At 38.0% G+C, this 19,994-nt stretch overlaps 1 protein-coding gene across 2 annotated transcripts; it reads left to right on the top strand.

The window, feature by feature from the left end:
• The first annotated feature begins 2,517 nt into the window (after positions 1 to 2,517).
• LOC149072710 (intracellular coagulation inhibitor 1-like) lies at positions 2,518 to 10,044 on the top strand. 2 transcript variants are annotated; one of them, XM_089246772.1, is made up of 2 exons: positions 2,518 to 2,785; positions 8,101 to 10,044. In XM_089246772.1, exons 1-2 carry the CDS (start codon positions 2,768 to 2,770, stop codon positions 9,250 to 9,252), a joined length of 1,170 nt encoding a protein of 389 aa, XP_089102898.1. In that variant the 5' UTR covers positions 2,518 to 2,767; the 3' UTR covers positions 9,253 to 10,044. The 2 variants fall into 2 exon arrangements, with proteins under 2 accessions (XP_089102898.1, XP_089102897.1); XM_089246771.1 differs by having other exon boundaries at positions 2,526 to 2,785; positions 8,086 to 10,033.
• Positions 10,045 to 19,994: the final 9,950 nt, after the last annotated feature.

The raw sequence follows: 19,994 nt of genomic DNA, 5'->3' as shown, positions 1-19,994 counted from the left end.
TACTGAAATGTTCTTTGTGGTCAGCTGGGAAGCGCGGTGAATAACACTGTAAATGGGAAGGTTAGACAATCATATGTTTTTTTACTTCAACGGCAGTCTCAGCAAACCAATATGGTTTAATAATTACATATCATTTACGATAGAAATGACACATGGCACTTCCACACGTTTACAAAAAGTAAATTTTAAAAAAAATGTTTTTTCTCTCCCCTCTTTCTATGCCCTAAAATTTGCCGCCCTGGGCTATAGCCCTCTTAGCCCCCCTGTAAATACACTACTGTACCCATAGGCCTTCCGGGTTTCGGAAAACGTGATACCCTGCGAACGCCTTACTACTAGCTGAAAGGGTCTGCCTACCAATCTCCATACTCTCGGAAATTGTTTATCAATGCTCATTATAATGAAACATTTTATGTACACGATGATTTTCGCATCACTTTTGTAATTAAATTTATTTTAAAATAAACCGAATTTTTGTGAGCATCTTTTTTCTTTCCTATCTTTACATCCTATCCTATCTTTTCTTTACATGCTATAGACTGTATTAACATATCAACATCTTGAAAATATGGAACATGTAGCTGGCCAGGTCTCAAAATGAAACGCATACTTAGATCCTTTCTTCTACTGGTTATCTGACATGATTATCTACTTGTTGCCTTTTAATCATGATTTCCAGAATTTTTGAAAGTAAACTTGTTAAACCAACTGGAAAATAAATTGAGACAGTCTCCCCAATTACTTTTTTTTTAGAAAATGCAGTACGTTGTCAGCATAGGCGGAGATAGACTTGGAAGTCTAGGGGGCACGATGATGATGTCAATTCATATATACATTAGATCAGTCGACTCCATCTTTGACGCTGGAGGGCATTGGCCCCCCCCCCCGTATCTCCGCCCAAGGTTGTCAGTAGGGCTAGAATTTTCACTGCTCTGTATATTTTTTTGATTTTTCATATTTCGCTATTTTTACGCGATAGAGCATTTTTTTCATGATTTGCAGTGATTTTCAGGCATATTTTCATTTTTTTAGTAGCCTATGTTTTTTGCACATTTCAGAATTTTCAATAAAAATTGTTTTTTCACCCCAGCTCAACTTCCTCCTCCTCTTCCTACTATTTGATCATCATTTGATCACTTTTGTCGCACCACTGTCATTTTCTGCACTTGAGGGCTAATTAGACCGGAACCTACAATTTATTGCCGATTCCGAACGGCAGCCTTTTTTATACTCATCGAGAGTTTGGTGGGCTAACCCCTTGATGTGGGACTCCCTGCGGTAGCAATCTTTTTCTGTAATCATGCCGTCGTTTTTGTTGTACCCCTGTGTCAGGAAAGTTTTCTGACAAGGACGAACCGGGTATTGAACTCGCGACACCTCTGACCCATCCTTTGGTACTTTAAGCGAGTATCTTATCGACCTGGGCACACGCGCCCCCTACTACTACTACTACTACTACTTAAACGTACAAGTACGTCGTACATATTCCTCTGCGGAATTTCCTAAGAATCGGTATGCCGGTAGGTGTATTCTGATTGTATGTGCGGGCCCAGACATATTTTTATGTTGTCAGAGTTGTGCTTCTTTCGTGTTCTTGTTCGTGCTGCCATCTGTCCTCCATCTTTTGAAGTAAAAATGGTAAATGCTTGACTTGAATTTTCTTATTATGTAAGCATCATGCTGAAGGTATGCCTGCTCTCTGCGGAGAGACTTTCTCGTATTCGTGCTTCGCAAGTTGGAAAATCCACTTCAGACGACCACCACTGTGCCGCCAAAAAAGATTCGAAACTGGATCGTCACGCTGAGCATCCACAAGATGCTCACACCTTTGCGCAGCAACTGAATTCCCTACTGATAGACTTACTTACGCAGGATGAGATAGGGTGGATCTTAGTGTTCAAGACATCTGTACATTCCTCCTATTGACATATTACCAATTCCTTTTCTTCAAGCTGGAGATAAAATGTTCAGGAGGAATTTTGTGTTGCTAGCTGATTTTCTTCTTCTTCTCGCTGTTCTTTTCCCAATAGTGTGGCTGTAAGTTTGTTCATCATCCAATTGATTCTGGCCAGGTCACGTAGTTAACAAGGCCTCAATAATTTCATAAACCTCGCAGTTTTCAGTCGAGGCAATAGCCGTGGAGAGGGACCTGAACGTCCCTCCTGATATCCCCTTTGTCGAGTCCACTTGTGTTACTTTGATTCTGTGATATACTTTAAGATTATCCACGAATATCGCGTTGATACTCTCGAGCATGAATTTTATTGACAAATACATCATTTTTATTGACAAATACATCATTTTTATTGACAAATACATCATTTTTATTGACAAATACATCATTTTTATTGACAAATACATCTCTTTTCATTGACTTTCGTTTTCACTTTCGGGGAAACTCGATCTTTTCCGAGAAAAGACCATCGTTCGATTGCTGATCGGAAGTTTCCGTGGGAAGGAACAACGTGCACTTCCTTTGATATCAGCCAATCCTATTGCTGAGCCAATTTGGTTCGTGGAAAGAACTAAAACAAAGCGGCAAACATGTAAAATCGATTGCTATAATAACACTATGATTAACACACTTGGGTTCAGTTTCCAGCTGGATCGTATCTTGTTGAAACTTGAAACAATTTCTTGTTTCAGTGGTATCTTTTAGGACGTTCGTCACGTTGATACCTTAGCTTTTGTCAGACGCTCTTCTTCGCGATAATAATATCCGTAGAAGGCCTACTTTTCGATTCATTCAAAGTACTTGAGGAGCGAGATGACTTCTAAAAATAAAGTAAGTTCAGATCTTTGGTTTTCATTCATTCGTAATAATGTCGAATTTATTTCAGAAAATAAACGGGTTAAGAAATTTTAAGAGATTCCCGAACCAAATCTAAACGCTGTGAATACGTTAGTTAGATAAATGTGCCGCCATCTAGTGTGCATAATCAAATTTGAATATTTTTTGATAATTTTCCGTTCTGATGACCGCTTTAAGTGGTTGTTAAAATTTCCCTGATACGCATTGAAACTTCCACAGTGGAAATCCCGGAACCAAGGGGTCCACCGCCCCCCCCCCCCCCCACAAAATGTTAATGTCAGAAAATGGCTGATAATGCAGAAATCTGTTGTGTTATCACCTTGACCCTCGGAATGTCAATTATCGATTGCTATGACAACAATGACATGTGACTTGGTTGCATTCATTTGGGGCAAAATTTTCTAGTTGGATCGTATCTTGTTGAAACTTGAAACAATTTCGTGTTTCAGTTGTAACTTTTAGGACATTAGTCCACAGGTCTTAAGAGCATCATAGGCCCCCGGGCCAAATGATATTTCGGAGGCCCTGCCAGGCGAATTTTCGAAAATTTCAACCAGATCTCATTTTTGTGAGGCCCCGAGCCCTGCCCGGGTGGGTCCATGCCTTAAGACGGCACTGCATTAGTCACGTTGATACCTTGGCTTGTCAGATGCCCCTCCGAAATAAATTTCGGCCCTGGGACACACACTAAACAAAAATTTGTGAAATCCAAAATTATTGAAATAAACAAATGTGGTATTGGTGAAATTCCTCAATAATTTTGTTCCTCTGTATGATTTGTGGCATTGGACCCGTTAACATTTAAGCGGTTTTTAAGATTTCCCTGATCCACAGTGTATCTGCCACCGTGGAAATTCCTAAACCCTCAGCGAAACGTCACGCATATTTTTCAAAAAATGAACATTTATTTCCATTTGAAAGCTTACTAGGCAGTCTGAATGACGTTTATGGCAAACACTGCAGAGGCCTTCTATCTCTAGGAGGTGCTCGTTTTTCGCCCGTTTCTTTAGACTCATTTTGTTTTCACCCAGTGAACGCTGTACGTGAACAGCGAGTTGTTTTTTACAGTATTTAATTTTTTTTAAGTTTTATTTTATTATTTAAGAATAAAATTGTGAAGTATGGACAAAAGGAAGGTTCTACATGTACTGAAAATATTCTTGAAGTATTTTAATATAAATTGCTGGCAGGCATGCGCTAATGTTAAATGCATTAGCTACATGCTAATGTTTTTCACTAAAATGCTTTTTTTTCCACAAAAATAAGTTTTTTGTTAGATAAGGAACATTTTTTCAAACGTCACTCATTCAAATGTCTTGAGACCCTGTGTGTCTCTCAACACTATGGTGTTACATACCGGAAACTGGGGTGACTGTGCCATGGTTCCGGATTCGCGGATTTTAGGACGCAAGCGCTTCCTGGGAGCGTACGGATGAACAATCGGTTTCAAAAATTGTCATGCCGGTTCAGGAGCTGTAGGTGACTCACCGACAGCATTTATTGTATCATCTGCTGTTGTCTAGAGAATTTTTTAGGTTATAATTGTGATTTACACGAAATTTTTCAAGTGCGTGTAAATCTCTCCTGGTGCAGACAGTGTATGTTTCGTGGAAACTAAGATAAGTTGGTATTTATACGTAGGAGTTACTTACGATTAGAAATGCCTGTTTGAATTGTGAAAATACTGCATTTTGACAGAAATATGATGCATAAACAAAAAAAATGGGGATTCTGGCGGTGACTTTGTGCCGCCTATTTTTCCTGGTTTTTGCCATTTTTTCACTAGTTTGTTATTGTCCCAGCAATGGTTCGCAAGTGTGTGTGGAAGCTGGATAGTCGACCCTACCGCAACTACTGAAATGAAACACTTGAAGAGGTTCTTAGCGTGATAAGAAACAAACAGATGCTCATCATTTTTGATCATATTGGGGAGGAGTGTGTAAGGGCCACGAAGAAAGTTGGCAAATTTTACTAATGGCCTGACCCGGCTGACGAAATTTGGTATCCGAGGTGCTGAATCTTAATGAAAATCAAGAAACCTTGACCTATTGGCAGGGACAACAACTTTGTAGTGGATTCGAAGAAATTAATGTTATATTTATAGTGTGTTATTTTTTAAGAAGGGGGAGCCTTACATTTTTCGAGTCTCAAGTCTTCTTTATTTTTGTTAATGTTTCACGGAATTGAAATTTTTCCAAAAAAAAGTAAGAATGAATGCTTTCTTTAACTTAAAAATATCAATAAACTGATTTTTTTTAGGTTTCGTGGATTATTTTATTTAAAAATTCAAAAATGACCTGATTTTGGGCAGAAATAATTTTTCCAAAGGGTTCCAAGTAAAGTTAACAACCGGAGTTTAATAAAAATGGGTGTGACAGGCGAAAAAAATTCGCTGTCCTTTCCTAGTCATCATAATTTTTTTAAAGAAACCAGAAATCTAAAGCTGAGATGTGAGGCTATCTTTAGTAAAATCCTCATCCGCCTAGGCAAAGCATAAGGGAAGATATCAAGGAAAAGCCTCAAAAAGTGACACAAAGTCATCCCATTATACGGTACTTTAACACGAGCTTTTAGGATTTTAATTGCTGGTTATTTTTTTTATTGAATTTTAACTTTAACAACATGCAAATTTTTCAAAAATCACCAAAATTTACCCACATTTTGTGCCCATAAAATTTTTTAAAATAATTTTAACAGAAATCCCCGTGTTAAAGTATGTAACGCGCGTAGGCAGTTAGAGTTGCCATATCTCTCCTTTATCTCAGAAGGAAACGGATGGATGGACGTATGTGGGTACATCCTATTGATGAACAAGGGCCTTCAAATGGTGTTTTTAAGGGTATTTATGGCAAATATATATATATATAATGAAAAAAATTCCATTCAAAATCATCTTTAAAAATAGCCAAAGATGCGTTCGCGTTCGACCCGCACCCGCGTAGTGTGAATAGCTCCATATAACCTAATGTACAAAACCTGTATGTGTGGATGCGGAGCCCGCACTTAGGTTCTGACACATGCGGACGCCATCCGGACCCGCACGAATACTTCCCAGTTGCGAGCGCATTCCGCATCTGCTTACTACAAAAGCATATAATTTAGCCTTTTGTTGAAATGTATTACTACCTTCATCACTCGCAGAGCCGTCTTAACGCATGGGCCCACCCGGGTATGGTTCGGGGCCTCGGAAAAATGAGAAGTGGTTAAATTTTTCGAGAATTGGCCTGGTAGGGACTCACTTGGCTCAGCGGCACACAATGCTCGTAAGACGGCCTTGATCACTCGCTATCGTTAACCATGGAATTGTCCCTTTTCCCTTACGCGAATTAAAATAAACAATGTTTGTATGGTATACAGTGCGTTAATCGAAGTTATAATGTTAATAACGAAGCCTTGTGACCGAAAGCACAACAGATCGTACGATATTACGATAGTGGGAATACCAAGAAGCGTCGTGATTGGTTGAATCAATGGCTCTTCCCTGAAAAAAATTGTTCCATCGCGGAATAGCGGTGCACTTGCGAAATATACAACCTGCATAGCTGTGGATTAGATTGGTTCCGTATCATCTTCTATGATAAATTAGGATTCTCTTTGGCGTCCAATGACTTTCGTGTTGACAATGGTACCCTAGTAATCAGCGAGCGAATAGTGCTTATTCTTTGGAAAGGCATACGTCCCATCTGCAGGTTTAATGGTCTGGGGAGCCATAGCTTATGAAAGACGGTCATCCTCGAAGATACTACTAGGAAAACTTGCAGTCACATGTTTTACCACTTATGGTACCAAAATGTCTGCGTCAATATGACACCCTTTCTTGGCCGGCTTACTCACCTGACTTATCGCCAATTTAGCAGATACGGATTGCCCGATTGGCGTGGTTGTAAGAAGTTCGTCTACCACCATGAAGGTTGCCGTCAGGTCACTGGTTCGAATCGGGAAAAGAATATAGATAACAAGGTAGTTTTCTTAATAAGCATGAGGCAACCACCACTGGTAGATGGCGCCGTAATTTCCAGCCCAACTCGTTAATGGCAGTAAATTGCAATATAGCGATATGGCCAAAGTTGTGTTTGGTGAAGTAGATACTGGACCAGCTGAGACGAGGAATTCGGCGAGCTTCCTGGAACTAGAGGCCCCCTTGCAACAAACGGGGAAAAATCTACCTTAGACCAACATACAGAATCTGTATGCATCAATGTCAGACCTTATTTTTTCTTGTATCCGCCCTAAAGGCGACTCAACACAGTACTGTTATTTTTGGTGACACTGTTGTTCTTCACTAAAAATCATCCATTTCACTCTGTGTGTTATTGCGATCATTTGAAGAGTTTATTTTCAAAAGGGAAAATTACCACCTTTGTTAAATTTACACAGTAGATGTAAAAAGTAAAAACCTTTTTCTCTGGGAAGGACTGCTTTACAAAAGTGGAAAATAGTCCATCAGGTAGCATATAACAGGTGGATATGTTCCTTTTTGATAGAAACGACTAACTTTACATTGTGATTTCTACCAAAAATATTCCCGTTTGAATAATCCCGGCTACAAAATCTGGCAGAACTTATTCCAAAGATTCATAAACCGTTAAAAAGTGCATTTTGAAAAAAAGTGGAAATGTTCCCTTTTGAAAATAAACTCCTGATTTGCACATTTTACTATGACTATTTTTTACACGCACTTTTCTATTACACAAGTTTTCTTCTTCGTGCGTTATTTATTTATTTTATTTTTTGACCGGGATTATATCGTCACTTTTATGCAAGAAACATGAATGTATGTGCAAATTTTTATTATTAATTTTTTTTTTTATAATCGGTTGAATCTCTTATTTTGCTATCCAAGTTTTGTCAGAAACGTGAATGTGTATCCCTATTGAAACACATGCTACAAAACATTTTAGGAAAATAACCTCCAGGGGGGGAAATATGGGTAGAGTAAACATTCAAACGTCATTTCACAAGTTCTTCCCCCCCCCCCCAAAAAAAAAAAAATTTGCATATTTCAGCAATTTATTTATTAAATTATCAAAATGTTTCACGTAGATAATGTGAATTGTAAAGTCTTTAAATCATTCTTGAGAAATACTAGAATGGAACTTTAGAGTTGCCATGAACCGAAACGTTAATAGACATGCAGGAATGCGTGAAGACCGAACACAATTTTCTACTGATCTAGAACTATATAAGACGAATGAGGGATAATTTATGGATTTAGTTTTATTTATTATTACTGTATATAACGTCCTGGAAGATTGACTGACTGAATACTGAAGCTTTTGTTCTTCCAGGCAGAGACCACTGAGAGCTACAGCAGTCCTGTACACCAATTGGGTAAGGCAAACAATGATTTCGCTATACGTGTCTATCAGCAGCTGGTAACAGCCGGAGAGAACGCCTTCTTCTCACCATTCAGCCTTTCAGTCGTTATGTCCATGCTTTTAAGGGGTACCAAAGAAGAAACCACTGATGAGATCAGTAAACTCCTGGGCTTTGATTCTGTTGACTTACCAACCGATAAGATTCACTGCAGCTTCGGGAACCTTATGTCAATGATTTCTACTTCTCAAGAATCGTACATATTGGCAATCGCAAATGCGGTTGCATGTGAGAAAAAATTCTCTATCATACCTGAATACAAGAGTGATTTGAAAGATCTTTACAAGGCCTCTACTTGGGAAATAGATTTGAGCCGTGGTTCTCAAGTAGTCACAGATGAGATCAACGATTGGGTGAAAGTTAACACTCGTGGAAAGGTACCAAATCTTCTGCGGCCCCTTGATACAGATACAGTGATGGTTTTACTGAATGCCGTTTATTTTAAAGGTTCCTGGGAACATCAATTCAATCCAAAAAGAACGCGAACGAAGAAATTTTACAATAAAGGCTCAGATAATGCAGCAAAGTCTGTGGATATGATGACCATGGAAGAGCACTTCCCATACATGGAAGCACCAACTTTTACCGCTTTGGAAATGTCATACAAAGGTGATGATATTGCTATGCTATTGGTACTTCCAAAACAAAGAAACGGTCTAGAAGAGCTCGAGAAAAGCTTGCAGAATGATTTCTTAGTTTCGTTAATAAGAGATCTCCATTGCCTCAAGGTTACAGTTACGTTACCCAAGTTCCACCTGGAATATTCAAAATGCATGAAGAAAGTATTTCAAGATCTCGGTCTGTCAACCGTGTTCAATGCCAAGCTTGCTAATTTCAAGGGACTGAGCGGAAAAAAAGGCCTCGAAGTTTCAGAAGTATTCCATAAAGCTGTAATAGACGTCAACGAGGAAGGCAGTGAGGCTGTTGCCACAACCGCTCTCATGATGACGGAAACATGTTATACACCAGAAATCAAGTTTACGGCTGATCATCCATTCTTGTTTGTCATCTATGACAAGAGAAATAATGTAATATTTTTCATGGGAAGAGTTAACGAACTCTAGGCATATGGACAGCCGCTATGGTGGTCGAGTGGTCATAGTGACGGACTCGCCTCACGAGGATCCGGGTTCGAATCCCACCATCGCCATAGTGGTGGTCGGCTGAAGTTAGTTTTCTGTGGTTCCCACCTTCGAGGCGCGAATGCGAGCCGATCTCCCCGTTAAAGAGTCTCGCCAAAGAGAGCAACAGGCCTACAACAATACAATTATTCAATCATTACACTTCACTCATAGTTAGAAAAATTGATAGCAGATGGAACCACAACAAGCATTACACAGAAACAAACTTCACGTCAGGTTCACTACACACACATTCCAACATGTACCAATTCGTTAGAAATTCCGCAGAGGAATATGGACGAGGTGCATGTGTGGTTCAGTAGTAGTAGGCATATGGACAATCATTGACGTACGCAAAGGGAGGGGTGTTTGGGGTTCAATCCCCCCCCCCCTTGAGTCAAGATTATAGCGTTATTTTTTAAAGAAAAAAACGTAAACCCCCTCAGAAACCCCCCCCCCCCCTCCACCTCGAGAAAATTCTGCGTACGCCTATGTGGACAATTCAGAAGTATTGTACGCATCTCTGAACATATAAACAAATGTCCTTCACTTAGTTTCAACTATAATATTGAGTTACATTTTTTCTACAAGTTTTTCTACTTGTTCATGTTAACGTGCTCAGACAGTATACTGTAAGTCATTAGTACGTTGAGAGATGATTATTGTATCCAATCCAAATCTTAAGTAAAACTCATATTTCACAACTCGTATTAATAAATTTAATTTCTACGCATTATTTTTGAGACTGTGTCATTTATTAAGTTGGTTTCAAAGCTTTTATTTTGTGTGAACTGAATATAGAAACCAATACCTCTCAGTATTATAAGAGGACTACAGCTGTTGGAGGCTGGAAAGTACTGGAAAGCTGTTCGAACAGAGCGACTAGTACCTTCCAGCTTCCAACCTAAGTCTAATGTGCCTCCTTCCTTTCTGATCTCCCAATCCGTCGGGCCAGGCATTGGTCAAAAACGCTAACGGTCACAAAACGGAACGTGTTCTGGAGCAAATATTCACCAAGGAATATTGGGCCAAGCTGGGCCAGTGTGTAGCTAGTCTATACCTCTGCCACTTTGCATCAGGGGAAGGCAATTATCGGAAGCAAGTATTTGCGAATGACTATTGTTTAATATTAATATTATTTACGTCAATATAGTATCATCCATTAATTCTGGAATAATTTTTAATTAATTCTGAATTTTTATTAGCACTGGAATTGTTTTTTCGTTAGTTTTGACTTCTCATCAGCAACAAATTTTCATTCATTATGAAATTATTTTTCATTAATTCTTAATTGTTGTTTTCGGCACAGCGCAGCCAACACCGTCTACTATAGCTGGTATGTATTGGCACAGTACGCTCTATCGCAGCCAATGGAAATCAGAGGGACAGCGCAAATTGAGCACTTTTAACCGTGGTGCGACTCAAATGATCAAATTAACTTTTACTTTTGACGTGAAAACGTCTTTAAAATCGATGCCGAGTATGGGGAGGCAAATCGGCGTACAAATGAGTGACAATTTCCGTCGAAGTAATTTCAAACTTCAATAACTCGGCTGAAAAAAGACATAGAGCCATCCTATTGATATCATTTTAAAGACAAAAAATGAAAGTTTGTGACAATTATCACTTCGATATTCGTGGCAGCTAGATGATGAGAACTGTATCCTCGTAAAATGAACCCACGATTTTCGACTTTCCGAATTCGACACGTGTCCTAAACGGGAGCATATCTCAGAGACTTATAATTCTATCCAAGTGAACCAAGTGTTATTTTGAAGAAGAGTGTATGTGTCACAACTCATTTTGATGCCAAGTCTGTATCTCAAAATCTCAGAAAGATACGAGGCTGTGAATTTGAAAAGTTTGAAAATTTCCCGAGTTTCGTAAAATGTTGCGATATATGAGGGCAAAGTACAACCAGAATTACAGAAATCGATTAAAAATGCGTAGATAGCAGAGCACTCGGATTTCAAAGAGAATGACACCGAAAACGTGGGGCCACTAATTTCGCAAATGCACCGCTATTCCGCGATTTAAGCCACACAATCACGTCTTTTCTTGATTTATGATAATTTTAGTTTACGGTAATTTCCACTAAAGTAATATCGTACGATCTGTCGGTCATAAGGTGGCTTTGTTATGTATAATTACTGGAATATATTCTGACAGAATAACACGCTGTAAGCCAAACAAATATTCTTTATTTTAATTCGCGTTATGGAATAATCGAAATTCCGTGGTTAATGGCAGCGAGTGATGAAGGTGGTGATACATTTCGAAAAAAAGCGAAATTTTCCACTAATAAGTATAGGCTTTAGGTGTAGTGAACAGTTTTAGGCCTTCCCCGTCAACTGAATTGGTGTAGGTCATAGTGTATCAGACTGTGAAACTGAAGACCAAGATTCGTATCCACGTTGAGGAAGTTATGAATGATTTAAACCATTTCATTTTCTTTGCTGATGCAATGCATTTTACAATATACTTTGCCGACTTTTAAAATACAAGTATGGGGCCGTTCAAGTATTACGTAACCAAATTTTTAGCCATTTTTGACCCCCTCTCCCTTTGTCAGCAAAATTTCGTCATCACTGCCCCCTACCTCCACCTAACGCATACTGGTGGGATCAGAAACGTACGAAGGAGGGGAGGGGCATAGGGGGCTCGTTCGCCTCCCCCCTCAGACGAAAAAGAAATAAATTTTTTAATTCAAAAAATATTTAAAAAAAAATTAAAATTTCGAAAGAAAATACCTTTATATGTTATTATAATCGCGCGATTTCTGTTAATTTCAATACTACGTGAAGGGTAGGAACTCAAAATTTCTCTCTAACAAATTCATTTCGATCTACCCTTTAAGCCATGTATGGTAAACCCTTGACCCGCAGACCAAATGTGGCCCTGAAGGTTATCTGATGTGACTTCCCCCCCCCCAAACCTAATTTTGTAAAAATTAACGAAGTGGCACATTTTTACAGATCGCTTGAATGACCCGTGGCACATTTTCAGATCACTGAAGTAGGCCTCAAAGATCACCTAAGTAACCCCGCGACGCAGTTACAGAACGCTTAAACGATCCGTGTGGCACATTTAGAGATCCTTTGAGTGACATGTGGCACAGTTTTAGAGCACTTAAACGGCCCCCAGTGTGGTTCTACATCACTCAAGTTACCCACGGAACATTCCCAGATTACTTAAGTGATCCGCACAAGTTGAGTTAAGTGATCCGCAGCAAATAGGAAACCCTCTCCCCCCATAGATGCTGACGTAATACTTGAATGACCCCTATATAATAAATAAATCAATTAAATATTATAACAAAAACGTGGAAAAAATTAGGACCAATAATGTTCTATAAAAAATAGTATCTTTTCTTTTCCGAAGTTCCGATTTTTAAATATTTTACTAAATATTACGACTATTAACATGCATAATATATTTTTTATGCTATAATTTTCCTATTTATTTATAGTCGATTTGCTATCGAAAAATGTATTGATAAATTGGAAAAATATTTTACTAAAATTTGCAAAGATTTTCGTGATCTGCCTTTAGCTGTTTGAATATTTCAGTTTGCGCTCTGTGTATAAATTTGTTGGTTTAAAAAATAAAATCATTTATTTATTTTTTTTTTTTTGCATTCAAAATAGCACGATTGCACATTTTTGAAATGTCTCGTGGAACAGCGGTTATCTACCTTGTTTGCACCTAAGAGCCGTATTCACCGACATGGTTTAAACTGTAGTCACAATTTTTGGATAAGAGATCAACATACACTGGTGAAATAAATTAAGAGAATTTGCATATTTTATCGAATTTCATGAAAAGAACTGAACTGAATGTAAAACCACTGCTTCTAGACAAAAATGCAAATCTTGCACGTCAAATACGTAAGCGTACACGTGTGTGTAGGCGGAGCCAGTAGAGGGCTTTATAAGCGCGCGTAAGTTAAGACGCATTTCGTTCGCTAGCACACCTCGGCGAATTTCTTGGTGTTATTTTGCAGCAATCGGCTAATTTCAAATTGTAACAGTAAAAATGAGTAACCACCAACATTTAGATGATGGAATGAGGCGGGGCGAATTGAGGGGAGGCTAGAAGCAGGCCAATCTCAAGTCCAGATTTCTAGAGAGTTCAATTTAACGCCCAGCGTCGTGTGTAACTTATGGAAACAGTTCCAGGATACCGGGTCCATCGAGAGAAAGCCTGGGCAAGGTCGTCCAAGAGCCACGACGACCAGAGAAGGTCGCCATTTGTCGATTATAGCGAGGCGTAACAGGAGTGCTACAGCTTCTCAGCTCTCTCGTGACTTGTATGCAGCCACAGGAACCCGTGTATCAAGGGTGACTGTTTCCAAAAGACTTCATGAGAGAAGGTTGTTTGCAAGAAGACCTGCTGTTTGCGTCCCGCTCACTTCTACGGACAGGAAAATCCGTTTATCATGGTGCAGAGAGCATAGAGATTGGAGTATGGATCAATGGGCGACCGTTCTCTTCACTGATGAGTCCCGGTTCAGCCTAAGCACCGATTCTCGCCGTACGTTCATATGGAGAGAACCAGGGACCCGCTACCTACCCTCCAATGTCCGCGAAATCGACCATTATGGCGGAGGAGGTTTAATGGTCTGGGCAAGCATCATGTTGGATGGCCGCACACCTCTCCATGTCTTTGAAAAAGGCACTGTGACTGGTGTGAGGTATAGGGATGAAGTATTGTAACCCTATGTTCGCCTTTTTTTCAGGGGTGCAGTTGGCCCTGAGTTCATTTTAATGGACGATAACGCGAGGCCACATAGAGCTCTTCTGCTCGACGATTTTCTAGAGAGTGAGGATATTCGCCGGATGGATTGGCCAGCCAGATCTCCAGACCTTAATCCTATAGAGCCTGTCTGGGACGCTCTGGGGAGGGCAATTGCAACTCGCAACCCCCCTCCTGGAACCATCCAGGGAATGAAAACAGCGTTACTGAACGAGTGGGACCAATTGCCACAGGAAATGATAAACTGCCTTATTTCAAGTATGAAATCACGCTGCGAGACCTGTATATCTGTAAGAGGGGACCATACCCCCTATTAACCCATTTTTTTTGTTTATTCTGCAACAGCTGTTTCATACCTTCCGACTCCAACGAGTGTTACGCACGATCATGCGTGTGTATTACAATTATTGAATGGTTATTTGTTTTGTATTGTATCAATGTATGTACATATCAAATTTCATTAAAATCGGTACAGTAGTTCTAGAGATAATCGACCAAGTCTGCAAATTCTCTTAATTTCTTACACCAGTGTAGATTGGTTAAAAACCTGAATTTAACCAATCCGGGTCGATCTCTCATCCAAAAAATGTGACTACAGTTTAAACCACGTCGGTGGTTTAAACTACAATCGCAGGTCAAAGGATTAGCGATCGACACGGATTGGTTAAAATCCTCAATTTAACCAATCCGTTTCGATCTTCAATCCTTTCACCTGCGATTGCAGTTTAAACTGTGTTGGTGAATACGGCCGTTAGAGAAATATTTCTCTGTTCGGAGATCCGACATGAAAAGAAGATATCGTAGAGTTACGTGAATCATCGTAGAGGATGAAGCAACGTGATTCTCTGTGTGGAAAAAATTGCGAAAAAAATCGTGTAATCGCGGAATGGCGGTGCACTTACGAATTATGCCGCCGGGCCCGAACCCAAAACCAACGCGTAGTACTGTCGTGAACAGGGCCGCAACTAGGGGGGTGCAGGTGGGTTTGGTGCCCGGATTAGAGGAGGCGCAAATTTTACTCTTTAACCTCTCTTTCAACATTATGATGGGGCGCCAAAATGCGTGCTTGCCCTGGCTGACCAAGCATCTAGTTGAGGCCCTGGTCGTGAATATACAGGATGATGCCTTAAGTCCCTTGGTCGTAAATTACTGATGAAACGTTGATCCTAAAGGCATACTTCCAATTATAAAAATTGTCCAAATAACGTGTAGTATTCAGATATGTCATTCATGTTCGAAGAGGTTATATCTTAGAGAAGTATATATGGAAAGTAAAGGGAGAAGAGTCCGTTCACACCTTCTTCCGACCGTTTGCTCAGAGTGAGACACGTGACTTATATTAACAAAGCTGCCATGTTTGGCGGTTATCTTATGCGATTCGTAATTTGGCGGCTTCGTGTTTTGCACACCTTACATCATACATTTGGCCCTCAGGCAGGCCCATAACTATGCTGAGCAGTGCCCGAGCTGAATGGGGGGGGGGGGGGACCACAAAAAATGTACACTTATTTTGCATAATAATAACCCTTTAAAGCGGGCCTCCAAGAAAAGACTGCCCCAGGGCCCCGAGAACGCACGTTACCGTCCTGCCTCGGAGCTTTTCGTCGTGGACCGCAGATCATTTTCAGAAAATGGTTGAAAACAATGAAGGCCGATTAACTCTAGAATTAATGAAAAGTCATAATTTCAGAATTAATGAAAATGGTAGTTTGGAAAATTAATGAAATTGATAATTTTGGAATTAATGAAATAGATAATTTTAGAATTAATGAAATAGATAATTTTGGAATTAATGAAATAGATAATTTTAGAATTAATGAAATAGATAATTTTAGAATTAATGAAAGAAATAATTTCGGAATTAATGAAAGAAACAATTTCGGAATTAATGAAAGAAACAATTTCGGAATTAATGAAAGAAACAATTTCGGAATTAATGAAAGAAACAATTTCGGAATTAATGAAAGAAACAATTTCGGAATTATTTAAACAATTTCGGAATTAATGAAAGAAATAATTTCGGAATTAATGAAAGAAATGATTTCGAAATGAAAGAAGTAATTTCGGAATTATTTAAATAATTTCGCGGAATTACAATGAAAGAAATAATTTCGGAATTAATGAAAGAAATAATTTCGGAATTAATGAAAGAAATAATTTCGAAATGAAAGAAGTAATTTCGGAATTATTTAAATAATTTCGCGGAATTACAATGAAAGAAATAATTTCGCGGAATTACAATGAAAGAAATAATTTCGCGGAATTACAATGAAAGAAATAATTTCGGAATTAATGAAAGAAATAATTTCGAAATGAAAGAAGTAATTTCGGAATTATTTAAATAATTTCGCGGAATTACAATGAAAGAAATAATTTCGCGGAATTACAATGAAAGAAATAATTTCGGAATTAATGAAAGAAATAATTTCGGAATTAATGAAAGAAATAATTTCGGAATTAATGAAAGAAATAATTTCGGAATTAATGAAAGAAATAATTTCGGAACAAATTGATGAAAATTTAGAATTTTCGAAAGAAATAAATTCTTTTTTAATTTTTAGAAGTTAAAATTTTACCTTAATTTTCGATAGGAATTTTTTTGTTCTGAAATAATTTTTTTAACAATAAAAAATATTTTCCTTCTCTTATTATATTTCTCGCAATCATAATGATAAATTATTTTAAGTGGATAAATTTAATTAGTTTGTATTAATTAAAAAGTTAATTGAAAAATTATATTAATTAAAAAGAAAGGATACTAAAAATTAGTGTCTAGTTTTTTTTAAACTGCTCAATATGTCAAGTGACCAGTTGCCATATACAAAAATTGTGGGCAGTTTGGTTAAGAATTGGAAGAGCAATTAAAAATAGGTTCAGAACATATCTGAACTACTATAGTTGGCGGAAAATTTGGTAGCCAAGAGGAACATGAATGCACTTACGAAACACAGAGACAAAAAATTAAAATTTTACTAAATTTCTACTCAAAGTGCAACTTAACTACAATATTTATTAAAAAATTAGCAAGATCGTGCAGCTTATTTAGCAGAAAAACGCAAGTTTTAATGAATGCACCTTTGCATGGCAAACTTTAATAACTAATATCTACCAGAAAATATAAAAATAATGAACGATTTTTTTATTCCTGTGAAACGTTATTCTCTCCCATTCGACATGCTTTCCATAACAAGCATAGGTACAGCATGTGAAGGCACCACTAAACAGGCAGCACTTCCAAAAGGCTACGGTAAGCACATAGAAAATGACCCGGAAAGTTAAAGATCGTTTATAGGTCACGTGACCTTGATAGTTCAAACCAGAAAAATAGGGGTTCCCTTTCTATAGTCGTATACCTCCTATAAGAGCAGCACTTCCAAACAGTGCCATCTTAACACACGGGCCCATCCGGGCACGGCCCGGAGTCCTCAAGAGAAGAGGGACCTCGGAAAAATGATAAGTAGTTGAATTTTTCGAGAATCGGTCAGGTAGGGCCTCAGAGATATCAATTGGCCCGGTGGCCCACGGAGCTCTTCAGACGGCCCTGCTTCCAAAGGGCTACGGTAAACACATAAAAAAATGACCCCGGAGGGAAAAGATCGTTTATAGGTCACGTGATCTTGACAATCCGAACAAGAAAAATAGGGTTTCATCTCTCTAGTCCTATATCTTCTCTAAGGGTTATATAGTTCTTAAAATAACAAAAGTAATTTTTTATTTGATCACCCTGTCCTAAAAAACTCAAAAAAAAAAAAAAAAAAAATTGTTGCCCGGTCTCTTCTGACGCCAACAAAAAAAATTTCCATGTTTCTAAGTGCAATATTCACTGAGATAATCGAATTTGAAAAGGGAGGAAAAAGTTGGGAAAAAACTGCGTTAAGTTCAGGTAAAACGGTTTTTCAGCATTTAGAGAGAGAGAAAAGAGCTGGTTTTTTCCAACTTTTCCTCCGTGTTTTGAATTCGAATATCTCGCATTTAGAAACATGGAAATTTTATTGTTGACATCAGGAGAGACAGGGCAACGACTTTCTAACTGGGTTTTGGGACACACTGGGACTGCATAAAAAGTAATTTTTTTTAATTTTAATAACTATACAACCCCCTTGAAATATTAATGACATATCTGAATATTATACATTATTTGAAAACTTTTCCTAATTGGAAGTATACCTCTAGGATCAACGGTTCGCCAGTAAAATGCCATACCCCTGTTTTTGCTATACACCCTGTATACTCCTATAGACTGATACTGCTGCTCTATAATGCCAACATTCAGCGGCCCCAGCTGATTCCTATGGAGAATAATGTTAAAAAACCTTTCTTATAACGTAAAGACCTCTGATATAATGACACATTTTTTGTCACTTTGACTCCAGATTCCCAAAAATAATGTTTCATTTTTTGATAGAGCATGCTTTAATTCAAATACTAAAAGTCGAGAGTATTTTACTAGCTTTAAGCTATTGCTCCCCCCCCCCCCCGTCCCAGCTTTCTTCAACATATTATAAGTAACTGTTCTACTGTAACTATATTCAAACATCATTTTTTCTCTTTCATATTTTCTTTTAAACGCTGTACTTAAAATTTGTATTTAATTGTAAACATGAACTTTTATAATTTTATTTCAATTTTAGTCAGGGGCAAATAAATTGTGTTGTATTATGCTATGTGATGACAAAACAATCAGGGCCGGGCTTAGGATTTTGACGGCCTGGTGCAAAAAAATTTTTGCGGCTCCTCCAAAAAGATTTCATGCAGTCGCTCCCAAATCAAATACTGGGATTCCCAAAAATAAAGAAAAACATTCTGAAACACGTTAGAACTGTATTTGAAAATGTAGATTAATTTTAAATTACTACAGTAATATATTCTGCTCAACACATTCCCTTTTTTCGTTTACTACGACTTATTTCGCAATTCTAACTTTTATTAACACTTATCGAAATTTCCTGTTTAAAGCGTTTTCCAGCCTACAAAGTTTTTCATGAGTTTTTGGGAAATGCTATAAGTAGAACTGTTGCATGTGAGCTTTTAATGTTATTACTTGTTCAAAACCAACAGTTTCTTGCCACAAATAAAATCCAAGATTGCAATCTTAATATTTGAATATTCAAATTCGAAATTCAAAAAGACGACTTGGTATAGGTTTTCGAATATTAACAACATTAGCTGCAATCAGCCTAAACCTCAGATATGATTTATTTAATAGTAAGCAAACACATTGTCTTATCAGAGAATGAACTACCAAGCAATGTAGCATACGTCCTAAATTTTTGGACCTTTGTGCTCTTTAATGTTTTTATGCACAAACTCTCTGTTCATGAAACAAAATATCTCTAATGTCGGTACTGTACTAAATGAGTAATTAGATTGAGGAAAACAAATCAGAGAAAGACATATTTTTTCGGAAATTCAGTAGTAAAAATTGACAAAATTTAGAATTTATACATTGTATATCAATCTTCCAGAATATATGAGAATGATTCAGATGGTAGTGTTTGAAAATTTTGAAGAAGTTCTGAAGCCTCCTTAGAGAAACATGACAGTCCAGAGGTTCCCAGGAAGGCATGAAATTAACACTCTGAAGGGCAGTGGAAGTTACCTCGTTCCGGGGCTGTCATCATCTAGAGATGTCCATGCTACAGGCTACTATCAATAATGGAAGCACAGACAGATCACCTTGTGCTCACTATTAGTACCTCCACAACAGATGGTAACTCAAATGAGAGGGGAGGTTTTCAAGGGGAAAAAATTACTAGATTTCTTTTGTGGTGTCCCTTTTCGTTTGATGTCCTAAGCATGTTTTTTTCTTGATTATTCTTTAATGGCAGAAAGAAAGGCCAGACCTTTTTCAGAGGTAAAGAATGTGACCATCTGCATACACTCTTTTCCTTTCTGAAATAAGCTAATGCCATACCCAATAACACTAAAAA

This window comes from Pholcus phalangioides, unplaced genomic scaffold (assembly GCF_987345545.1).
Source record: "Pholcus phalangioides strain wild (caught in Gottingen) unplaced genomic scaffold, Ppha-v1.0 ptg000017l_1, whole genome shotgun sequence".
Lineage (NCBI taxonomy): Eukaryota > Metazoa > Arthropoda > Arachnida > Araneae > Pholcidae > Pholcus > Pholcus phalangioides.
Note: the sequence above shows the minus strand (reverse complement) of the source record. Positions and strands in the feature narration are given on the sequence as shown.